Consider the following 22349-nt stretch of genomic DNA (forward strand, 5'->3'; position numbering starts at 1 on the left):
GTCTCCATTTCATGTCTATTTAGAAAAAAAAAAAGTAGCCTAATGCAACAGTGTTATTAGCAGGGTCTAGACAGCATAATTCAACACAAATATTATCATCAAGACAGAACCAACAAATGCAATGTCAAGAGGGAATATTAACAGATAGCTATTGTGAGATGCTGGCTCAAAAAATACCAAGACAGCCCAGAAAAATCCCCATAGTATTTGACCTTTTATGCAGCTGCACAGAAAAAAAGTAAACAAGAAACTACATTTTTTCAGATGTGTAATTACAAGTACTAAGAAGAAAAGTTTCTCTGTGTTTACAAAGCTGGTTCAAACTAGATGGTTCTCTTGTATTTGGAAGGATACCTACTGTCACAGAGTATTTAAATTTCCATAACAAAAAAGAAACCACTAGCTGCCACTGAAAAAAAGATTCCTTTGAGAGCCAGGAATCACAACATCAATACACTTGATAAGAATCATTAAATACAGTGACAGTGAGTATTTAACAGGTGCTGGGACAAGGTTTTTTTATCTCCCTGAAAACTGGGTTAAAAGACGAAATCACAATCTATTCCAGGTCAGTATAGTCTCATAACAGAAATGCTTGTGTTTCTTCTCCACTGAAACAACTGTGGTGCACTCACTCATTCTCTGGTGAGCCCTTCCTTCATTACTGGAAATCCCTAGACAACTACTTCAGGGGACTAATTTGAAAAAAATAAACAAGAGAGACTAACAACAAACGGTCTGACAGCTACTGATATCCTCAAGACATCAAAGAATTCCTCAGTAAGCACTTCCCAGAAACAGGAAGATAAGCACAACACCCACATAACCCTTTCAATTGTTCTCAATTCCCACTTCAATTGAAATAGCTTTCATTTGTAATCAAACCTCTTCTTGTTACTGATGCAATTAAAACATTAAAAGGTGACTCAAACTCTAGAGATCAGAAATGTAGAAACCTTGAAAAATCAGTTCCGAGGTATGAACTACCTTGTTCACCTTAAGTGTCACTTGAAATACCCATTTGGTTAACAATTCTCTTTCCATCTCTGTCTAAACTTCAGTGACAGTATTTGACCTTCACTACCCTGGGTTTATCACACATTCAGAGACATTATATCCAGTTACTTCCATGCCATATATTAGGCTTTACCTGGATGCACGCAATGAAGGGTGGAAAGTATGACAGGCTCATACTGAGGAAATGATTGAAGTCGTTCAGCAGCTTCTGGACAATGGTGTTTTTCTCAGAAGGGTTTTTAGACTTTTTTACCTCATGAAAAATTCCACTAAACAAACTGCTGAAAAGTTGCTTGGCAAATGTTGGATCTCTCTGTGAATTACAACAAAAACAGTAAGGTCACTGAATTTTGCTGTGACACAACAGACTATTAAATAAAATTAAAAGCTATGACCCACCCCGTACCTAATCCCTAGACACTCTTTGGGAGTGGACTATTTAGACTGGCATGCATCTCACCTGTGCTGGGAATTACTGTACTACTCATTCAAACACTATCTTAATTCTTCTACTTAAAGAAACTCCAAGGCAATGCAGGTTTTCAGGCTGGAGTGTCAGTGGAGAGGGAATTTGCAATTTTCACATACTCACAACTCCCATTACAGGAACCAGACACCCAATATCATGTTAGGGACATGAAGTGAGTTTTAGGAAAAAAGACATCAATAGGTGAGGAGACCTGGCCCTAAAAATTGAGGCAGCTAACAGAGAGACAGACTGTCTGTACGGACAGACAGTTTCATCTGAGATTTAAAGGCATTTTTTTCAATCCAGAAACCCATTTGTGTGTGTAACATAATCTTATGCATCTTGGTCTATCATGGGTCTGGAATTTGGTCTAACTCTTTATCTAACACTCCATTCGTGAGTGTGCTACTTCCGTCCTTTACAGAGAGATAAGGGACTATCAAAAGTAATGAAATACAAAGGTAATCAGGAGACTGTGACTTCCCAAAGACTGTAAAATGGGATTCAGTCTGCTGTTCAGTTCAGTCTATAGTTTCTACAACTCTCATGTAGGAAAAGGAATATTAGATCAGCTTTACTGAGCAGTCTGAGTCTTAGTCACACTAAGTTCATTTGTGTTTTTACAAGTCTATTACAGACGTACAGTACAAGTGAAATGGCTGTTTTGTTACTGAACAGTGAGATGTTCTTTGCAATAATGTCTGCAGAAACCACCATCTGTTTCTCAAGCAGAGGAACCTGCAGGAAATGGACAACTGCTGATGCATCCAGTCCTCAACTGCTCAGGTGAGGCAAGCAACAAAGCCTCTTCTCTGAACACTGCACCAGCACAGGGGTAGGAGAAACACTCCCTCAAAACAGAGTCTTTAAATGTGTATCACAGTGGTTGACTGCCAAACTATAAATTAATTTTCAAAGTGATTGTCTAGCTACATGACACTTTCCCTACAGGAACAGAAAACTTCACAAGTGACCTTTGAGAAGCAGACAGACCTGGGCCAGGCCCTGCAGAGGGGCAATGAGACTGCAGTATTCAATCTGGATGTCAGGAAGGTCTCCCACTCGGTAACTTCTGTACAAAGTAACCTGGGCATCATACTTCATCTTCAGCTCAGATTTTATCTCCTGAAATGCATTCATCATGTAAAAAAAAGAGTTAGGAAATGGCCTCAAGCTGTGCCAGGAGAGGTTTAAATTTTTCATTGAAGGAGTGGTCAGGCATTGGAACAAGCCTCCCACAGAAGTGGAGGAAACACCATCAGTGTTTAAAAGACGGGATTTTGTTGGTTGTATTTTGGATTGCCATACAGAACACATTTACAGGTTCTCTCTTGTAGGGTGGGAGGAAATGGAAGCTTTAGCCTGCAAGTAAACACAAATGGGCTAAAACAGGTACTTGTGAGGTTCCTCCAGACATAAGTTCTGTTTACACAGTTGTCTGCATCTGCAGAGTATTACAGGAGTGTCTCAAACTGGTAGCTCTCAATCCTGGATTCCTGCTCCTGGGACTAAATACTATCATTTTTTGATGATAATGTGCGCTATTTTTAGTAACAAGAACCTCTGAAGAACTGCTACAGAGCTTAAAAACACTTAGATTTATTTTAAGTACATAACACAACCAGAAAACCCACACAGTAGTAAGTTTCTGGCCTTGAGAAACACCCAGCAAATGATTATTACTGACATTCCTTCAGGTCACAAGTTCAAACCAGTTCTGGGTAGTCCATCAGCTGTACCACATTTTTGAGGTCACCTTCAGACACTGGATAATGTTCTCCAACAATTTCTGCAGTGTATTGTACCTCTAAGGTTTCTAGTTTCCAGAATGACAACTGTAAAGGGCTTCCCAAAAACTGTTAGGGACTCCCATCACATAAAACCATTTCATGCACTTTAAGTGGTAGACTGGAGGTGTTATCATCCAGCTCTTTTCTTGCCCATGCTAAGTAACATCATTTAGCTTTAGGGCCAAAAAATAGCATTATTTCTAAATTAAGCCCTCTAAAAGCTCTTAAAGTAGCAATCAGTACCTTACACCTACCCTTTCTTCCCAAATTTACCACAAGAGATGAAGTACAAGACTGCAAATGCATCAAGACTTGAAGTTTTAAACTCTTTTGGATTGACTAACCTGTTCTCTTTTCTGTTCAGCCAGACTTTTTCTGGCATAAATCAGACTGAGTTTGTCTTGGTCCTTCAAGAAACGTCTCCGCAGTCTTAGAATTTCTGCTCGTTCTTCTATACCTAAGGAACATATGATCATGTCCACAGCTTCTCCTTTCAGATTTAAGGCAAAAGTATCATATAAAAACAAACGTCATCTTTGTATTTACTAGCAAGTAAATACAAGGCCTTCCAACAAGCTAGCCAATGATAAAAAATTAGGTTGCTCTTAGGAGAAGAGATAATAAGCATTTATATAGAGACTTTAGGTGCATGGATGAGGTATAAAGACCAAACTATTTCACAGGGAAAGACTCTAAAACTCATGAACAAATATGCCCCACATGCCAGATTTATTTTAAGCTCTCAAGGGCATATATGGCATTTGCACTATATTCCAGAAAGTATATAACTCCCTCAATAACAGAGGCGCTAAAAGATATTAAAATATTGTGTAGTAAGAATATTTTTAAGGTACGATTACAGAATTGCCACTGGATCAACTCCTGCTCAGGACAGTCATGGGGAAAGGCCACTTAACTGACTGTCAGCTCAGTCCACTTCCTAGAAAAGGAGAGTGAGCAAACAAAAATATACCACTGTATCTGGTGTTTTCCAGGGTAGAAGATCAGGGACTAACTATAAGGTAGACTGACCTCTCTATTTCTGTAGTTCTGCATGAACTGCAGTCTGTTAGTCATAACTGCCCTGAAACACCTCTCATGCACTGAAAAGGCTGATCTTTATAGTTCTATGCATGAACTCCTAATGTCGTTCTTTTGGTCAAAATTTTAATGGCAACGTACACAACATTAAAGGGGAGAAGGATCCTAAGTCACTTCAGAGCAGTACTGGTATTTTTCACTTATTTGCTGGGTGGAAGAAGGAGCATTCTCAGGAAAAAGCAAGGACTTCTGATGATAGATTGCAAAATGCTGGAGATCATGTCAGCACAGCTGAAATTGTTTAGAAAATACATTTAACGAGATCTCTCCTTTAAAGAGTTAAATTTAAAACAGAAGGGTCAGAACTGTCTGGTTTTCATGCTGTGATCCTCTTACGGAGAGGTAGGAATGCAGAGATCACATTGACTGGTTTCTCATCCAGCCAGTTCTTTCAATGAGCAACATATAAATTTACAATTCCTAGCACAGTGCTAGCTTTTTGTCACATGTTGTGTATCATCACACTCTCCTGGTAACAAAATCTCTCAAGGTGAATCTCAATTGGACTGTCTCAAAGACAATGGACTGCCAGCCAAATAACTGACAAGGATGGTTTATAGTGTACTAATTGCATGGAAATTGCACAGTAAGGCTTACAGACCTTTAGTTTTGCTGTCCACTTCATCTCCAGGCAAACCCAACCTTTTTTTCCCGAAATCTGGCCCCACTGGTTGAAAGGTTGCTTGTTTAAATTTTTCACTCCTTTTGCTAACCAACAGCATGGATGAAGACAAGGATTCAGAGGATGAAGGAACTGCATACTCTGCCAATGTGTCAATGCTACTTCCAGTTAGCCAATTAAAAGAACTTCTACCACCTGTAACAAGAAATTGCCAAAAAGCTGTAACATACTCAGATATAAATAAAGTGAAAACATCTCCGAGGCAGGTATTTTTTATCTCCCAAAAATATAATTTCCTAGCGTTTAAGGGCAGAACAGATTTCAAGCTGCTAGGTAAGACATTTCTTCTACATATTTTATGTTCTGCCTAATGTAAGACGAATAAAAATGTGATTTTTTTTTTCTCTCATACCACACACACACAAAAAAAAAAAAGCCCCAGAAAACAAAATACTAAACATTTTTACACTTTTACATTAAAAAGTTATATGCAACAGAAATTACGTCACTCCTACAGCAAAAAAAGAACATTTCAGAAAACACTGTTCTGGACTTACTGCCATGCTGTGTAGGTGTAAATTCATATTGCCTTTGGGTAGCCCTCACTTGCCCACGAACCGACCCAGAAGGAGAAAGGGATCTTTCCTGTGACAAATTCCTGTGGGTACTTGGAGAAGCCTGAGTCTCCACAAACATTGGTGTGAGCACAGTGCTTCGGTAACGCCAGCTGGAATCAACTACAAAGTCCTATGAATAAAGAAAGATTTTAAGTAGAACATTAAAGATGGAGGCTTTCTGCATTTCTTCATTGAGCAGGATGGCAGAAATTACAGTCCAGAAATCAAAACACCCTCCCAGATATAGGGGCAAAACTTGACTATATATAAAAGTAATCCCAAACCACAAACATGTAGAAGTTCTCCATAGCTCAGTAAAAAAAGCTCATTAACTTAGACTGGTCAGCTGAGGACTGATTTGCAGCTGGTGCACCAGTATTCCTGTTTCTTGACAGTATTTCTCCAGTTGATGGTGCTTCTCTCTGCTACCCTCTTTTTTAACATTTCAATACTCTACAAATCAGCTATTCTTGGTATATTATTCTAATAAAATATACATTTTTTGAAAGCAAGTACAATTATTGCCCCCACAAAATCATCAAACTTCTGATACTGTGCACAACTCCTAACTGCTGTACCTGTTAACTTTGGAGCACAAAACACTTTGAAAAATCTCCTGCATTATGCCATTCTTTTCTAAGCCGTAACTACCTTAAAGAGCAGAATTTGTCACATAGTTGCATACAGGACAGCACAGTACAATTCACCTGAAATTTGCATTCAGACAGTGGATGCTCAAATATTTTTCTGGAATAATCCGGGCTCTTACTAGTCATTTCAAGCAGAAAATTTGTGATTAGACTCAAGTAATGTGTTTCAATCTTGGTGGAATAGAAAGAACTTAACAATGACAGCATGCGGTCAAGAGTATTTGTGGGCAGCCTTGTCTCATGACTCCAGAAATTCCTAACAATTAACCTGTAAAGGCAAAGAATAAAGTTATCCTTGGTTATTTTCAAACAGAACCACCCCCCACCACCGACTTCTAAAAAAGCTTTAAAGTTAAAAAGCAAAAAAAAAAAAAACCAAACCCACCAGCAAAAAACTTCAAAACAATAAGCTGTTAAGGCCTTAAACTAGCACTTTCATGCCATTAATCTTCCATTGAATTACACTGAATTCCTCATTCATCTACCATGTTCTGTGCCTGATATAAAAGGTTTACTCTGAAAAAATTATTTCTGTCAAGTTTTTTCCTTTTGAGAAGTGCTATGGATGGAGAAGCACCAAGATCTCCTCTTTCATCTTTTGCTTCATCAAAAAAAATTCTAAAATCCAACATTTAATCTACTGTTGTGTGCTTATGTGTAGCAGGGTCCTCCTTGTCCAAAAACTCTAGAACGTTAATGCAGAATTAGGTTTAACATAATGAAACAACCTCGCCACGGCTTAGAAATTTGTTCAAATGCTTCACTTACACTTGGTGTAACACCATGGGACAAAATTTTATAAATTAACTTATTGGAAGAAAGGGAAATGGTATTATCTCCTGTTACTCTTTTATATTTAAATACTTAAAAAAACCTCTAAGGATCAACACTTTTGCTACAAACAAAATAAGAGAAATGGAGGTATTTTTATTTTGACAGTTATCACAACACTCTTCACTCACTGCAGTTCAGCATTTTCATCAATCAGTCCTTGAAGCAGCATTTCTTTTGCCACTTTGAGTATCTCCCGAGAATCGTCATCTGCTTGACTTTCTGGATCACTGATGGTAGGAGAAAAATATCTCTTAATGACTTCTCTCAAACAATCCATAGCAAAATAAGAGGATGAGGATGGTGGGACAAAAAGGTGGAATATACCCTCTGATAGAAACCTCAGCTTGGCATAACAACATAGCATGAGGTCCTCCTTGCCAAATATGCTTTTTATCTTCACTACTTATAAAAGAAATTATCTAATAAGCTAATTAATATGTTAGGTACTCATTATGAAGTTTGCAAGGTTGAATCTGAAAAAACAGGAGAGAATGCTTTTCACAAGTGATGCTGGAGTAAAGATTGACTGTACTTTTTCTTCATAATCAATGTCCATTCAAAGAGTTATCTTGGGGAAAAGCACATAGAACCCAACTAAGTCAGATAATTCAACAGCAACCCACTTGTCAAACTGAGTATGGCTGTTCTCTATTTTAAGGGGTCAAACAGAAAGACCATCTTTATCCTACCAGATCTAAATGATCCAGATCATGCCCATGTGCCTTAACGTATCTTCTACCTAAAAGCAAATTTCTTTAATGTATAATTTTCACTAGTTACAAATTCCAGCAACAAGAAAAAAATCTGGAGCATCAAAGTTAAGACCTATTATGCCATCCTGCTCTGGTGATGCAAAATCATAGTTCTGGTCCAAGTATTTATCCCTTATTGGAAGTGATGAAATTGTCACCAAAGGCCAGAGCCAGTTAGGCAAATCACAGACTCTATTCTTCTGACAACTGGAAAAATCCCTCACCGAGACATGAAGTTGGAAGACTGTTACAAACACTTTCGCTCTGCCTGTGACAAACCACTGAAAGACAACATCTGCAGTGAACACATACCTGTAGTTATCATAAATCCACATCAGGATATCATACATGCGCTGTCGACATATTACAGAAGGATGAGAAATGAACCCTGTCACTCCAGGCAGCAGCTCTTTAAGTTCTAGTGGTTTTAATTTTGACAGCATCTTGTGCACTATATCCAAACAAACTCTTTGTCTTTCATCATCCCTAAAAGAAGAGGAGAAAAAACCCACACAGTTACATTGCCTTTCTCATCACTGCTACACACAAAACCAGAAGATCAGTTTATGTTTTAGCAACAATGTTTGGTTTTGCATAAAGGGTTTTAGGTAAATACTTTTGCACTCAGTCTAAGAGTAAGAATATAAGTAAACTAATACAAACTACAGAAAATGACATCACACTGGTGTTTCACTCTAAGGCTATTTTAGGGGTGTTTGTTCATTTTTCACAATAAGCTAACCATCTTAACTCCCAGATTACATTAGCTCAAATTTGGGGAACAATGACCAAAAAGTTAAAGTGAATTATAAATGCTTCTGAATGTAAAAATGTTGTGGACAGCATAGAAAATGTTATCAAGAAACTTGAACTATCTATAATCACACTATAATCACATTACTACTTACCTATGATTCATGATCTGGATAAAGTCTTTACTCTTTAACTGCAAGTGGAGATCAGGAACTTCTTCAGCCCGGCACATTATTACTTCCAGACAATAGGTTTTCATCACACCATGAAGTTTGGGTATCAGAAAGAATACTGCATTCATAAACCTTAACATAACCAGAAGCCCACAAAGAAAATCAAGTTATTCTCTATTATTCCTCTAGATTTACAGTCAACATACCACATAAATCATGACATACCTGTCAGCAAGAGGTGGAAAATTCTTAACAACTTTATTCAAGCATTGAATAAACTTATCATGTTGTGTGTTCTGATGATGTTTCAATTGTTTTATAACACAATCATAAACTGGATCTTCAAGTATCTGAAAATGAGAAAGACAGTAAGACCAGGATATCCATGAAAATCATAACCACCTTAATGAAACATGGTTTTAGTGCTATACTGCTTGATTCTTGTGCATTTCACTAGACAAGAGCCAGCCAACTTGTCTTAACTTTTATGGTGCTTTATGGGTCCTATACAGCTCTGCCTGGCTAAAACACATGACTGCTACTTAAAAAATATATTTGTGAGCCTCCTTTCATTGGTTTGGAACTTAATTGTGTAGTACAAGTTGCTTAGTGTGCTTATATAAATAATAAACAGCTTCTCATTTACTATAGAAGATTTTCAACTAATGAATGTAAAAAAGTCAGACATTTTTAGCAAAAACAACCAGCAACCTGTAATTAACATCAAAGGAATAACCCTTGTTCAGGATAAAATTCACACCATCTTTGCCCATTTATTCAAAATACTGCTTATAATGGAACTCGAAAGACTGAGAAAGACTTAACAAAGATATATGAAATATGCTCTACAAACTGTGAAAGAACAACCAGAATGCAATTAAGTGGGGAAAGAAGCAAGGATAATAAGGAAAGAAGGAAGAATAACCTACAAGGTCAGGCTAATACTCAGCCAACAACTTGGTATTTTTGTCTCCAATAGCAGTTATGGAATTATATTTAGGGGGAACACATGACCCTGGCTGCATTTTGTCCTCTTTTTCTCTTACACAACCCAACAAACATTTGTCATTAGATTAAGGATCTTTGAGTGTACATTGCTGTCTACTGCATTTTGAACCTGTCCACGACATTTTTTGTGCATTAATTTACCTAACTTCCCTTTGAACCTGCTGATCTGCTTACCCCTAAAATCTCTTCTGGCACGAAACTCCAGAAGCTCCTGAACTATTGTGTAGAGAATTACTTCTAGCATATGTCTCAAATTGACTTAGGTGATCACCAAGCACAATCCCTCGGTTCTAGCAGTGTAGGATTTGGTGAGTAACAGTTTTGCATTCACCTTATCCACTACCTGTAAAATAACTGGTCTCAGATACAGTTATTCAAAAGGTAGTTCCAAACCTCCCAACCTGCTTTTCTTTTCCTCTTAAAAACTGCCCAACTTTAAAACATACTGTGCTAATGTTGCTGGCTGGCAAAAACTGAACAAAGCCTCAGAAAGAGATCATTCACTGTCAGCTCCAAAAGAGCAAGGCAAAAACTCTGCACTTAGTCTGCCCTCAAATTCTTTTCCTATTGAGTTAGTAGTTTGAATTTTTAATTTTTCTGTTGGATAAAGACTGCTGAGTTTTAAATATATTAATTTTTGGATGTGAATTGAGTAGTCATATAAAAGATTAATATAAAATTAAGACAGGAAAGGTCAAACATAACATACACTTCACTTACATTTTCTCTCTCAGCAATGTATTGAAGAGCAAGTCCCAAAACTTCTGCTGCAGCTGCATAAACTTCTCTATACTTTAGTAAGCCCATGTTGCTGGTCAAAGCTTGAAAATACCTAGCACAAAAGATAGACCTGCTGTAAGCCACTACTCCAGCACACAAATTTAAACTAAAGCAAAAAATTCATATGAGCTGCCCACAGTCATAGTGACTGCTTTCAGAAGAGCTGAATACAGTACAACATGCATTTCCCACTTGCAGTGTCTCACATCTCTCCATCAGCAATTCCTGACTCTATGAATTTCCACAAAACTGCAACCCTGGTGCCCACTGGAAAAAAGCGTACAACCTTCCAGACACTCTCCAAAATAAATGTGGTCTGCAATTGATGATAGCAAAGGATCCAAAGAACAAGCTCCCACACCTCCTGTTGACAAAATAAACTTGCTGTCTTTGGCTTAAGATTTTTTCAAGATCATTCACAAAAAAATGCATTTCTCACCTGACACGATCTATTTCACACTTTGGGTCAAAGGGTGGCAAATTGTTAGCAAGAACAATTCCCAGCAGCTGAATTCCCACTGAATTATCCTTTGTATCAGGGTCTCCACTAGAAAACTTTTGGAATATTAAACTGTTGGATGAAAACACAAAAGCAATTATATACATGAAACGCAATGATATACATGAAAACCCCAAAAAAGAGACATGGTAAGTCACTCACTGTCTTTGCATACAGGGATGTATATGCACACGTACAGCCCATCAAAGGGATATTGTCAGAAAGCAATATATATTTAGCTTCAATGAAGAAGTCTTTGCAAAGAAACCCACACTAAAACAACTGAAAAGAGATTGTAAGCCCACACAAATGCTTGACATGTTCACAAGCATGGCAGATAGCACAAATCTTAATAAGACTGCACCAATATTCAGTGATAACATTCAAAACATCAAATAAAGAATGTCTTTGCAGAGATGACTCCTGCTTTTGTTGCTGCTGCTATAATCTTTTACATGTTTTCCCATCTCTCTCTCCTTTTTCAAATTAATTCACAGTCTTTGAAGAGTTAGGTTCTGAAGCTCTACTGTTCACTGTAGGGACAAAAAGTTTACTATTGCAAGTGAATTTACCTAATTTAACTTCCCATGTCCTTTGATACCCTTCACTTATATTTCTTAAATATTGATAAAGGAAAGCAATTGACCAAATGTTTACCTGTAAGGTATGGAGAGACAGCTCTTCCAACACTCTATAACTGTTTTTATGATTTCCAGATTGTGCCTGAACACAGCTCTTTTTGGGTGAAATGCATTCTTCATCAAGAATTCAAGCAATCTGTTAGCCAAAATCTCATCCTTAATATTCCCCTACAAAAACCAGAACCAAAAATAAACATAGTGACTCTGAGAAGACATATATTGTTTTACGAAAGCAAGTAAGTAAACAATTAATGCTTGAAGTTAATATGCAAAAGAATTGTAAAATGTAAAAGTGGACTGATGTATAACTATTTAAGAGCATAAAAACAAATTCAGTCATTCTTTACCAAACAGTCACAATAACAATAAAAAGTATTTTCATAGTTCCTTACTTTGGGAGTGGCTACACTTGTCCAGGAAAGGATTGTAACTACTACTTCCACTACCATGTAATGAATCCCTTCCCCTCCATTATTTCCAGAAACAACAAGCTGCAGCAATGGACCAAGCCAGTGCTTTGCATAAGGCCGGAATACCTACAGAGAATCAAAGACAAAATACAAATTATCCAGCTACTTAGCAACCTGTTGTTCAATAAACATTAGTGGTAAGACTGCTAAACCAACCTCTTTAGGACTTTGCTCAAACCCTGAGGGAACAACCATAAGCATTTTAAAATAAAAAGTATCCATAACTACACTTCTCACTTTTGCTTAGAAACCTTTAACCACAGAAAGTGAATTATTTCACTAGAGCACAGACAGTATGGCTCTCCCTTAGAATATCTGTCTGTAAAGGAGTTGAAAGAGTATGTCATTCATCTACCCTTCCATTTCAGACAGCTTTACAAAGAAAGTAGCTTTAAACAGATATAAAAGTTCTGGAAATAATTCTGAAATTCAGTATTTCTGGATTTGGAATATTCCAGACAGAACCATTATACTTTAAAATCCTTGTATGAAGTAGGTTGTGAATGTTTTACCCAAGAATGAGAGTTAGAAAATGATGCTTCTCAAGCAAACACGTTATGCTATCTTAGTATCTTTCTGCAACAAGAACACCTTTTAGCTCAAAGCGTTTCTAAAGGACTCATCCGTGTCCACTAATGAAACATTGTATTTACTCCTGTGAAGATGGAAAGTATAATCAGCCCACCTCTTCCCTAGTATCAATGAATACATTACTTGTGCTTTCCAGAAGATACATATTGTGGACACCCTCTACTTGTAGAATATGAGAGAAAAACTATTAATAATGCATACAAAATATTTGGAATTATCTGGAATTTTGGGCCATAAATGCACTCCCTTTTATCACAGCAAACTACACAATTTGAATGCCCCAAAGGTCTCAGTTGATGAAATATTTTACCCTGCAAGAGTTACACATTTGATATTATGCATAAAAATTACTCACATCCTCAGTGTTAACAATAAGTTTTGCTATGAAGAGGCGAATATTTAATGGTACTGATGGGTTTCCTAATTTGCCATGAAGAAATTTCATCCAAAGAGGAAGATCTACTGGATCTGTCCCCTGAAATTTAGAAGAGATGAGCAAAAATCAAATCACTTCTTGCACCCAACAGGCTTACCAAGCCAAAAAGCCCCAAGCTCAAGACACACGGGTTTCTCTATAATGTAGCCAAGAAAATAAATAAATGAAGGGATTCAGTCATTACTCTCTTTTCTTGGTAGCATTAACAGAAAAATGCCAACTTTTTAGTTAATACTGGCCTCCTCCACTTCGGGTGTGATCTGGTTCCTCTGCATATGTTTAATCAGAGAAGTCATAGAAGCCATACATTCATGTTGGTTGAATTCATCCATTTCCAGTTCCATCTCATCATTTAAAACCTTGTATTCTGTGGGCTCCTGAAAAAAAAAAAAAAGGTGTTACTATGGTTAATAACAACATTGTGTTTTCTTTTAAATCCCAATCACGCCATGAGTCATTCTGATCTTATCTGTGCTTAGATTTGACTACACACTCAGTGTGTGCAACTGGGAATACATCAAATGTGTTGTTCAAAGAGACACCTCCCAAATGCATGCGCCGGATCCGCACATTCTTTACTTTCTGTGCCAACAGGTGCCAATTTTATGTTACTCTGACTTTACTACCTGCCAGGACAGGCATGGCAAATGCTGAAAGCAAGAGGAGTTAAGCTGAACCTCAAAGAAATTATCTCATTTCAGAGCTCAAAGAATGTATTAACCTCTATTTTTATGGATTTGTTGTTTCACACTGACCAGCATCTGCAGCAGCTCTCTTTTGCTACACAGAGTAAATCACAAAAGAAAATTGTTAGAAATGACAACATTACTAGGCAAACTAGAAGCATACTTCCTGTCTTGCTTAACTTCCCTGCAGCTAAAACAACCCCTTGCTCCAAAACATGGGAAACAGTTATTTTCACCAATGTTAACAGTTATTTTGACAGACTGTCTTCAGTGTCTATGACACTTTTACAAGCTTTCTGTTTCTTAGCACATATCTATTTTATCAGCATTACCGCTGGTGAGACATCTTTTGATTGCAGAAGGAACACAACCTCAAGCCTTTGCTGAAAGAACAGCATTTATTATCTCTCAAGAGCAACAGTTAAATACAAGGTGCCACAACAGAAAATGAAAAATAATTGCTTGATTATTTATTCTATTCAATAGATACAGCCAGTTCTGTCACAGATGAAACAAAGAGGGAAATGAGGAAACCAGGTGCCTAACAGCAAAACATAACCATCAGAGGATGTGCCCAAGCGCAATACAAACCATCTTTTTACAACACGGGCTGGACTTCACTCACACTACTCAGCTTTAGAAACCCAAGAGGGCATTATTTTTCTTCAGCTGTGGAGAGGACAGTGGAGAGGAAAAAAGAAAAGTGACAGAAAACAGCTTAAATCCCCTCCCTCATCCTCTGGAGGAACACCTTCTCAGTGAGGTAGAACAAATACAGAAGACTAGAAATTTCTCTTTCTCAACCCCAATAAATGTATGCAATTCCTCAAAAGCATAAAACTTTTCTTTCTCACAGCACGTAAGTCACTAAATTACCTTTCTCCTGAAACGAGTGCTGCTAGCTGTAACGTCTTGGGAGCTGTAAGAAAAACCTTGGACTCCAGTAGAAAAATCAAATTGACTCATTTCCTCACTCAAACTGCTATCCATCATGTATGATGAAGAAGCTAAATACTTGGGTTCATCTAGACAGGAAAGAAGAACAGTTCATTAATCAAAGTAATTATAAGAAACAAGGCTTTACTGCCCACTAAAAGTTGAGGGTAGGTGGGAATTGACTGTTAGATGAAATACATTGAACATTTTTATTTGTTCCTGCTACTAGAAGCCAGTGAAGAACACATCAAGAAACACTATATGACAGGTAAGAAAGTATTTTTTTCATCATCATAAATGACTCTCATACCCTGGCTGGTATTCCCTGCATCCCTGGCCTCCTTCCTAATAGCAATGTACCGCTTCTTCCTTTCCAGAGGAACCTAAACAGCAAGAAATAAAGTTCTAATTACTTAATTTTTAAAAAATAATTATTTTTTTAATTACCAATTATTTGCACTTTTTATTTACAGAGATACTGAAAAATGATTAAAACCATTTGACATGAATGGAAATTTCATGTTTCAAATTATTATTATTAATGCTACAGAGAAACAACTGAATTTTTTATTCCAACAGCCATTCCCTATCCAAGTAAGTACACTAAGAAGTAAGTTAAAAGTTATGTGCATTTCAGATCTGTTCTGCATTTCAGGTCCGGATTTGTGTCAGAAAAATGTATTTTAAATCATTAGAGGAGTACTCAATTTTTTGTATCCCCTTTCTCCATATGTGAGAATTAACCTGGCCTTCAGTAACTACACTGTTAAAGTTATACCCTTTTCTTAGTTAGAAACAGTAAAGGCCACAAATTTCACTCACCTCAATTTCAACAGGAAATGTATACTGACGCTTCAAGTCTATCAAATTTTCAAAAATCAGCAAGTTCTGCAAAGCAAAGCATGTTTGGAAATAGCAAAATTATAATGCTGTGCACAATAACAATTGCTTTGAATGTATTTTATTTCTTCTTTAAAAAAATTCAACAGATCATTGTACAACATAGAAAGTGTGGCAGGTTTTCTCTTCTACATCAGTACTCTAAAAAAAAATTTTGCTACTTAACTACTCGAGAATTCACAGCACAGAATATACTCTGTATAAAGGTCTCTCTCATTCAAGTATATTCCAAGTGCTAGAGAAGTTAAAAAATAGGGGCTTTTTCCTCCTATTTCAGAAAATTGATGGGAGTGGAAGGAAAACAGCATCACTACTTCACCCACTCCCAAACAGCTGGTAAAACTTTCATCAGCTACCACTCCTTCTATTGCCTCACTGGGTAGTTTGTTAGTATAATTGCACATCATTCAGGTTTCATTCTTTGATTTATTGCCATCAGGTAAAATCCCTTTATGACTCATGCACTGGAAGCCTTCTAACAGCAATAAAAGCTTCTCACCTTTTCTGATTTTTCTGAAAAAAGAAAGCCTTGATAAAATTTACTTTCAGTGAAGACACAGCTGATGACAGCAATAGCACAGTTATATGCTGCACAGTGATACTGTCTCCTCTTCTCCAGCAGCTGACTCTCTCCTGCCATGTTTTCTGTAAATGCATCATAGCACGACCTTAAACACAAACAGGCAAGAAAACACCATCAGAAGTCTTTTATTAAGCAGCACAGGAAGGGCTCCAATCAGAGACTAGTGAATCAACAGAATTTCAAGGAAGCAGTATCTGATTAAACCGCCTCAGACTTGTTCAAGTACCCTGCAGGTAAATGGAACCAAAATGGAACCACTCACCAACGACAAAGAAAACCTCCCCAAGTATTTAGCCAGGAGTCCTTAATGTCAGAAATGTGATTACAGGTTATGTCCCGATAAGATGTTTGTTTTGATGCATAAATAAACTTCTCTCATGGTCCTTTGCCAAAAAATTAGGAATGGACAAGCATGCTAAGGCATTTTATAGATTAGCTGAAGAAAATAGTTTAGATGTGACTTTTAAAGGTCTTCGGCACAAAGCCAATTATAGATCTGCAAATCATAGCCAAGAAATTCTTTGAAGTCCTTATAGGACATAGTATTCTAAGACAAAAATCAAAACAAAACAAACAGCAAATTCAGGCATCTTATTTTTTTCTCTGAATATTAAACAAACTAAACAATATGAATTAACATATATATTCAGTATTTCTCTTTTGTCCCCCTTTGCAATGATGATCAAGCCAATTATTCCTACTGGGTGTGCTGCTCTATTATGAAATGTAAAGAAGAATCAACCCCTTCTTCTCATCAATCATATAAACACCAATTTTGCAATACAGGGCCATACTCCACATAGCAGTGTGAGTATACTGAAACTGAAGTTGTGAAAACACAAATTAAAGGCCAAGAATCATACTGAATTAAAGGCCAAGAATCATACTGAATTAAAGGCCAAGAATCATACTGAAAAGGTAAAATAAATGAACAAGCTTCACAAATTAAAAAAAAAAGTACAAAAGCAGGAGGCAAAAGTTATTGTAACATAGGATTGTAGTTTACACTACAGATAATTCTATCAATTCAAACTCAATATTGTGTGTTTCATTTAAAGTCAAAAGCTATGTAAGAGATTATATTTACCCTTGAACAAAACCATCTATTACTTCATACAGCCTACTTAAAAAAGCATATCTGGTCAAATACCAATCAGAAATATAAAGTAAATAAAATAAACTTATGGTCTTACTTTACTAATGTCTTGGTAAGTTCATTTCCTTCTACACTCATGGAGCCACGGTAAGCTTGGTTAATTTTAGAGTCCTTGGAGTAAACTTCCTCTTTTGAAAGACGCACATACATCACCTCTAGCAGCTTGTAATAGCCCATTTTCTTGGTAACTTGTGTATCAAAAGTATATTCATGGGACTAGAAACAAATAAGCAGAATCTCAGAAGGAAATTTCCTGACTCTTGTCCTTTCTAAATAGTTCCACAGTTACTTTAAACTTCTTAGACAGCCTTCAGTTTACTGCTACCTTCTAAAACAGAGAAAAGAGCTGATGATAATAAAAGACTGACAGATTCTGAGTTCCCGTATAGAGCAGTTATTAAAACTGTGTTGACCCATGCTTGTCTGGTGAGCTCTCTTAACTACAACTGGCCTAAATTACTATAAGGATACTGGAGGAAAATAGGCAGAGTACCGAGTGAGTGACAGCTCAGCCTCATGACACATGTGAGCAAGACACACACTGTCATCCTTGGTGTCATTCATGAGTTTCTTTATACACCTCATTTTGGTTGCCAACATTTACAGCAAAAGGAACATGGTGTGGGTGACTCTACATAGATCTTAGTTTTAGCATTTTGATTCCACAACTGAAACTAAACTTTGGTGATTTCAGCATCATGCTCATCCTGCTGCCTGTGAACATCTGCACCAGCAAAACCATGGGACTAAAGAACTATAGCAAGAGCAGAGACCTTGGCTGGTAACAAGATCATTGCATGGAATAATCTTTTTTTATACTCTTAAATTGGAAGAAAGGCTGTAACTAGAGAAAGGAAGATCTGTGCTCCTAATCCCTTGCTGAAGAACCTTTGCAATGATTACAGGTGTACTTCTTTCTCTAGAAGTAATGTACCTAATTTCAGAGCTTTCATTACGGAGGTTGAAAACCTCTTCCTCAATGTAGTAACAGGCTACAATTTTACACAGCTTTTATATTTCAATGTTACAATGGGTTTTTGCTTTTGACAAATCCCTTCAAATATATACAGATAACATTCCAACTTCAATTTTTACACACAGTAGATATCCAAACATGCATTAACCGCAAAGGAACAGTGTGTTGGGGAATAAATAGAAGTTTATCAGTAATAATCAAATCCTATAACTGACACACGCTTCTGTTCCAGGATACAGAAAACTAGAAATCAAACAGTTTTTATCAGTACTTCATTCAAAGTTAAGCAAAATGTACATACCAACATCAACACTTTCTGAGACCTCCCTAACCCTAAATAAATAAAAAAAAAGTAATTCATACCTTTGTAAACCTGCAATTAAGTGTATCCATAGCCTCTACTATAATCTTGCCAAAGAATACTCTCAGTGCATCCAAGCTGCAGTGCCACAAGAGAGTGAGGAGGGACCGATCCACAAATGCTTGGCGAGCAGTATTTGAAAGAAGTTCCTCACTTCGGAACATTTTGTGAACAGTGTCCAACAGTATCACTTGCTTGTCAGTGGTGCTCCTAAACAAGATGGAAATCTCAAGATGGAAACTCTTTCACCAGACTTCACTTACGTCTCACACCCTTAGGACATTTAGATTTTTTATTGACTGCATTCATGCCCTCTTAGGTTATCCTACAACATGCAAGATCTTGGCTGAACTACCAAATATTATGCAGCTCCCAAAAAAGCCCACCTCCACTTCTTAGTCTTCAAGAGATGGCAAACTTGATTGTATATCTTTAATAATTTAATCCTAAAGCAAACATTAACTTTCTCAGCTGCTTTTTACTGAACCTAAAAAAAACCTATCCAGTATATGTGAGAGATGTAGGCAAACCAAAGGAAAAAAAGAACCATGGCTATCAAGTGTTCCAATAGTGGATGATCTGCTATTCTGAATAATTTTATTAAAGCAGAAATTTCAAAAATGGGTATGGTCATAAGGTAAATGACTTTGTCCAGGAAATTACATACTCCACTATAGTCACTATTCAACAGCCTATCAAAAATTGGAATGTTGGTTTTGGAAGAGATACTGAATACCTCTTCTGTAGACAGAGCATGTTTGAGTCTACAATTTACCACCCTGGAATTATTCAATTAAATAAGCATATTGTTGTATTTTCAAAAAGGTTGAACAAATTAATTTACTGTCATTTAAGTACTTACAACTTAAGCAATCATGTGGTTATACAGGGACAGTAAATATACAACAAACAAGTACTATTTTCAACTGGTTTATCTCAGAACAAGCATATTTACAGAAGGCTTTCCAAATTTGAACAGACACTGGAAGTGTAATCTGAAAACTGATGTTACTTGTTCACACTTCGGAAATACTTTGAAAATGTAAAGACAAAAGCAAAATCTGAATTAAAGCTATTATATAAAACTTTATAGTGTAAATCATCACTATTATAAGGACTATATATTTATTATAAGCACTATATATTTATTATAATAAAATATAAGAAGCACATTTGCTTCAGCAAAAATTCAATGAGACCAAGCACAGAATCTAGTGGACTAAACTCACCTTCTGGAAATTCTTTTGAAGCTGGCTTGAAATAAGTCCTCCATGGAATGCCTGTGGTCCCTACAGAGGATTTCTGTCATCAGTTGCAACAACATTGGACTCTGAGACAATTCCAATGCATCTAAAAACTGAAGAAGCAGCAACATGTAACATGAAAAGCCACACTGGATCAAATCATTTCAATCTAATGATGTGATTATTTTTTAATACTGATCAGAAGCAGATGCACAGAAGTATGTCCTTATTTAATGTGCTTCTGTAGATGGAATTTCTGGATAAAAACATAACCCAAAAACACAAAAGCTGATCTCCTCATGTGAATCAAAAATCTCTCTCTTTAATTCCAGATCCTGTGAAACACTGTTTCCAGACACAGCTCACTTTGGCTTTTAATTACGTATTCGTTAAAAATACTCACCTTCTTAGTGCAGTCTACATAGTTATTGTGCTTCAAGGTGCCTTTGGGAAACTCATCAGACCTCATGGGAAAATTGAAAGCTACAAGTTGATCCAGAGCATTCTTAAGATCATTAAGCTTTTCTCCTGTCAAATTAGTGAAGAACGGGAGAATTATCACTGCTTGGCCCTGAAAAAAAAACCAAAAAAACCATAAAAAAGATAGTTTCACACTAAAAAATAAGTTATTCCCTAACTATGAAGCCAGGTGAATAGGACCACAAAACAGCAGCAGTGGCTGTTCTTACTGATTCAATGCCTCAGTGTACTAATAAAAATATTTTAAGTAGCTTCTTTTCTTTCCAGCTTCTGGATCAGAAAACAGCTTTTAACTCTCACGTCACTGCTGAGTGAGAGTTAAAGCTAATTGTGGCTGACACGACTATGAATAATATCTCATTCTTCTTTTAAGCAAGCATTCATTCTCACACAAGTCATTCATTTAATGCATCACCTTGTAGCTAAAGCAAAATCCCAAACTTTATTTATTTTGAACACACAGGAAAGTACAAAATTCTGCCTAATTAAAGGCAGGCTGGCTGAGAAGCAACTCCACAAAACTTCCATGAGTACAAAATTTTTTTTACTCTAGTCCAACCAGCATCTTTTATAACTCCCACTTTCAGTCTGCAGTACTTTACCTCCCTCTCCTGACCAAGCTGCATACAGCAGCTACTCCGTTAGTACTCCATTAGTACCAGTACTAATGGAAAGACATGGATGCAAAAATCATGACAAATGTTCATCATTTGACCTGTAGGAAATGCCCACTCCTTGCTAAAAGCCTGATTAGCTGTTATTTCTCAAATGAACACCTGGAAGTTCAAGACAACTTGCAACTGATGCTAATTTTTTTCCCTAAAATTTACATTCCTTTCTTCTGAGCAAGGAAAAAAAAAAAAAGCACCTTAAACCAAAGCATGGCATCTGTGATAGTGCCTTCTGTCTGAAGAACAAAAGGGATGATTTACAAGTTCTAGGATGTTGAACAGAAGAATAAAAACCCAAGAAGTCAATAAAAATTAAGCCAAATAAGACAGAATTGCATGAGCAACTAACATTGTAATCTGGGAAGCTGCTGAAGTGAGCAATTTACCTTAAGATTTAAGCCTAAATTCTGATCAGTAAGTAGACTGGTATAGGTATTAAAAACAGCTGTAAATGCCTCATGATTGGTATTGTAAGAAACTGAAGAGTCTATCTGGAAAGACAGAAGAAATAAAAAAAAAATTAGTTTGGGGTTTTTTTAAGTAGTTAAAGAGAATTGAGCTATAGAATTATTTATTTCCAGAAATACACTGAATTAACAGAAAGCACATACAGAACGAGTTTGGTTTTAAAAGAAGAACTATAAAAGCTCCTACACAGTACAAACAAAATCACGTTGGTATTTTTCAACTCAAAAAAAATATTAATCTCCTTCCAAAAGCCAAATTTCCTACTGGTCATTTCAGTGCCAGCTAACATAGCAATACAGTTCACTTTCTTTGTCCTAATACATACCTTTAAAACAATTCAAGTTTCAAAAAAATAATTATAAAAAATAATATCTATGCTGAACAGTTGATCTTTGAGTATATTTGTGTACAACTACTTTTATGAGTTCCTACAAAAATCCCAATAAGTAGAAAATTATGTTTTCAAAATAGAGGAAAAAATTCCAGACCAAAATCTCAATGTCACAGAAATTAAGTGTTTACAGTAAAGATAATTCTGTAGTTTGTTAATATGGGTAGAACTCCTCCACTGTGACTTTTTGGATGTCAACATGACAAAGAATGTTACCAGAGGCTACTCAGAGCTCACTCTCTGTACTTGTACCAGTTCTCCAAAAGGAAAATAGACAGCTAAAACATGAGAACA

At 36.6% G+C, this 22349-nt stretch overlaps 1 protein-coding gene across 2 annotated transcripts in view; it reads right to left on the reverse strand.

Moving 5' to 3' along the window:
- Positions 1–22349, reverse strand: part of PRKDC (protein kinase, DNA-activated, catalytic subunit) — an 82021-nt gene that overhangs the window by 26572 nt on the left and 33100 nt on the right. For both annotated transcript variants that reach the window (XM_038160717.1, XM_038160726.1), the window contains 25 exons: positions 21583–21687; positions 20449–20616; positions 20031–20158; positions 18804–19011; positions 17502–17680; positions 16225–16393; positions 15648–15713; positions 15136–15208; positions 14766–14914; positions 13443–13580; positions 13123–13242; positions 12099–12242; positions 11723–11874; positions 11006–11137; positions 10507–10618; positions 9004–9128; positions 8761–8910; positions 8165–8338; positions 7229–7327; positions 6324–6534; positions 5557–5746; positions 4979–5194; positions 3621–3733; positions 2480–2611; positions 1151–1330 (listed from right to left, as the gene is read on the reverse strand). In XM_038160717.1, coding sequence (XP_038016645.1) covers positions 1151–1330; positions 2480–2611; positions 3621–3733; positions 4979–5194; positions 5557–5746; positions 6324–6534; positions 7229–7327; positions 8165–8338; positions 8761–8910; positions 9004–9128; positions 10507–10618; positions 11006–11137; positions 11723–11874; positions 12099–12242; positions 13123–13242; positions 13443–13580; positions 14766–14914; positions 15136–15208; positions 15648–15713; positions 16225–16393; positions 17502–17680; positions 18804–19011; positions 20031–20158; positions 20449–20616; positions 21583–21687 — 3633 coding nt within the window. The remainder of the gene's footprint in view (positions 1–1150; positions 1331–2479; positions 2612–3620; positions 3734–4978; positions 5195–5556; positions 5747–6323; positions 6535–7228; positions 7328–8164; positions 8339–8760; positions 8911–9003; positions 9129–10506; positions 10619–11005; positions 11138–11722; positions 11875–12098; positions 12243–13122; positions 13243–13442; positions 13581–14765; positions 14915–15135; positions 15209–15647; positions 15714–16224; positions 16394–17501; positions 17681–18803; positions 19012–20030; positions 20159–20448; positions 20617–21582; positions 21688–22349) is intronic.

Source organism: Motacilla alba, chromosome 2 (genome assembly GCF_015832195.1).
Source record: "Motacilla alba alba isolate MOTALB_02 chromosome 2, Motacilla_alba_V1.0_pri, whole genome shotgun sequence".
Lineage (NCBI taxonomy): Eukaryota > Metazoa > Chordata > Aves > Passeriformes > Motacillidae > Motacilla > Motacilla alba.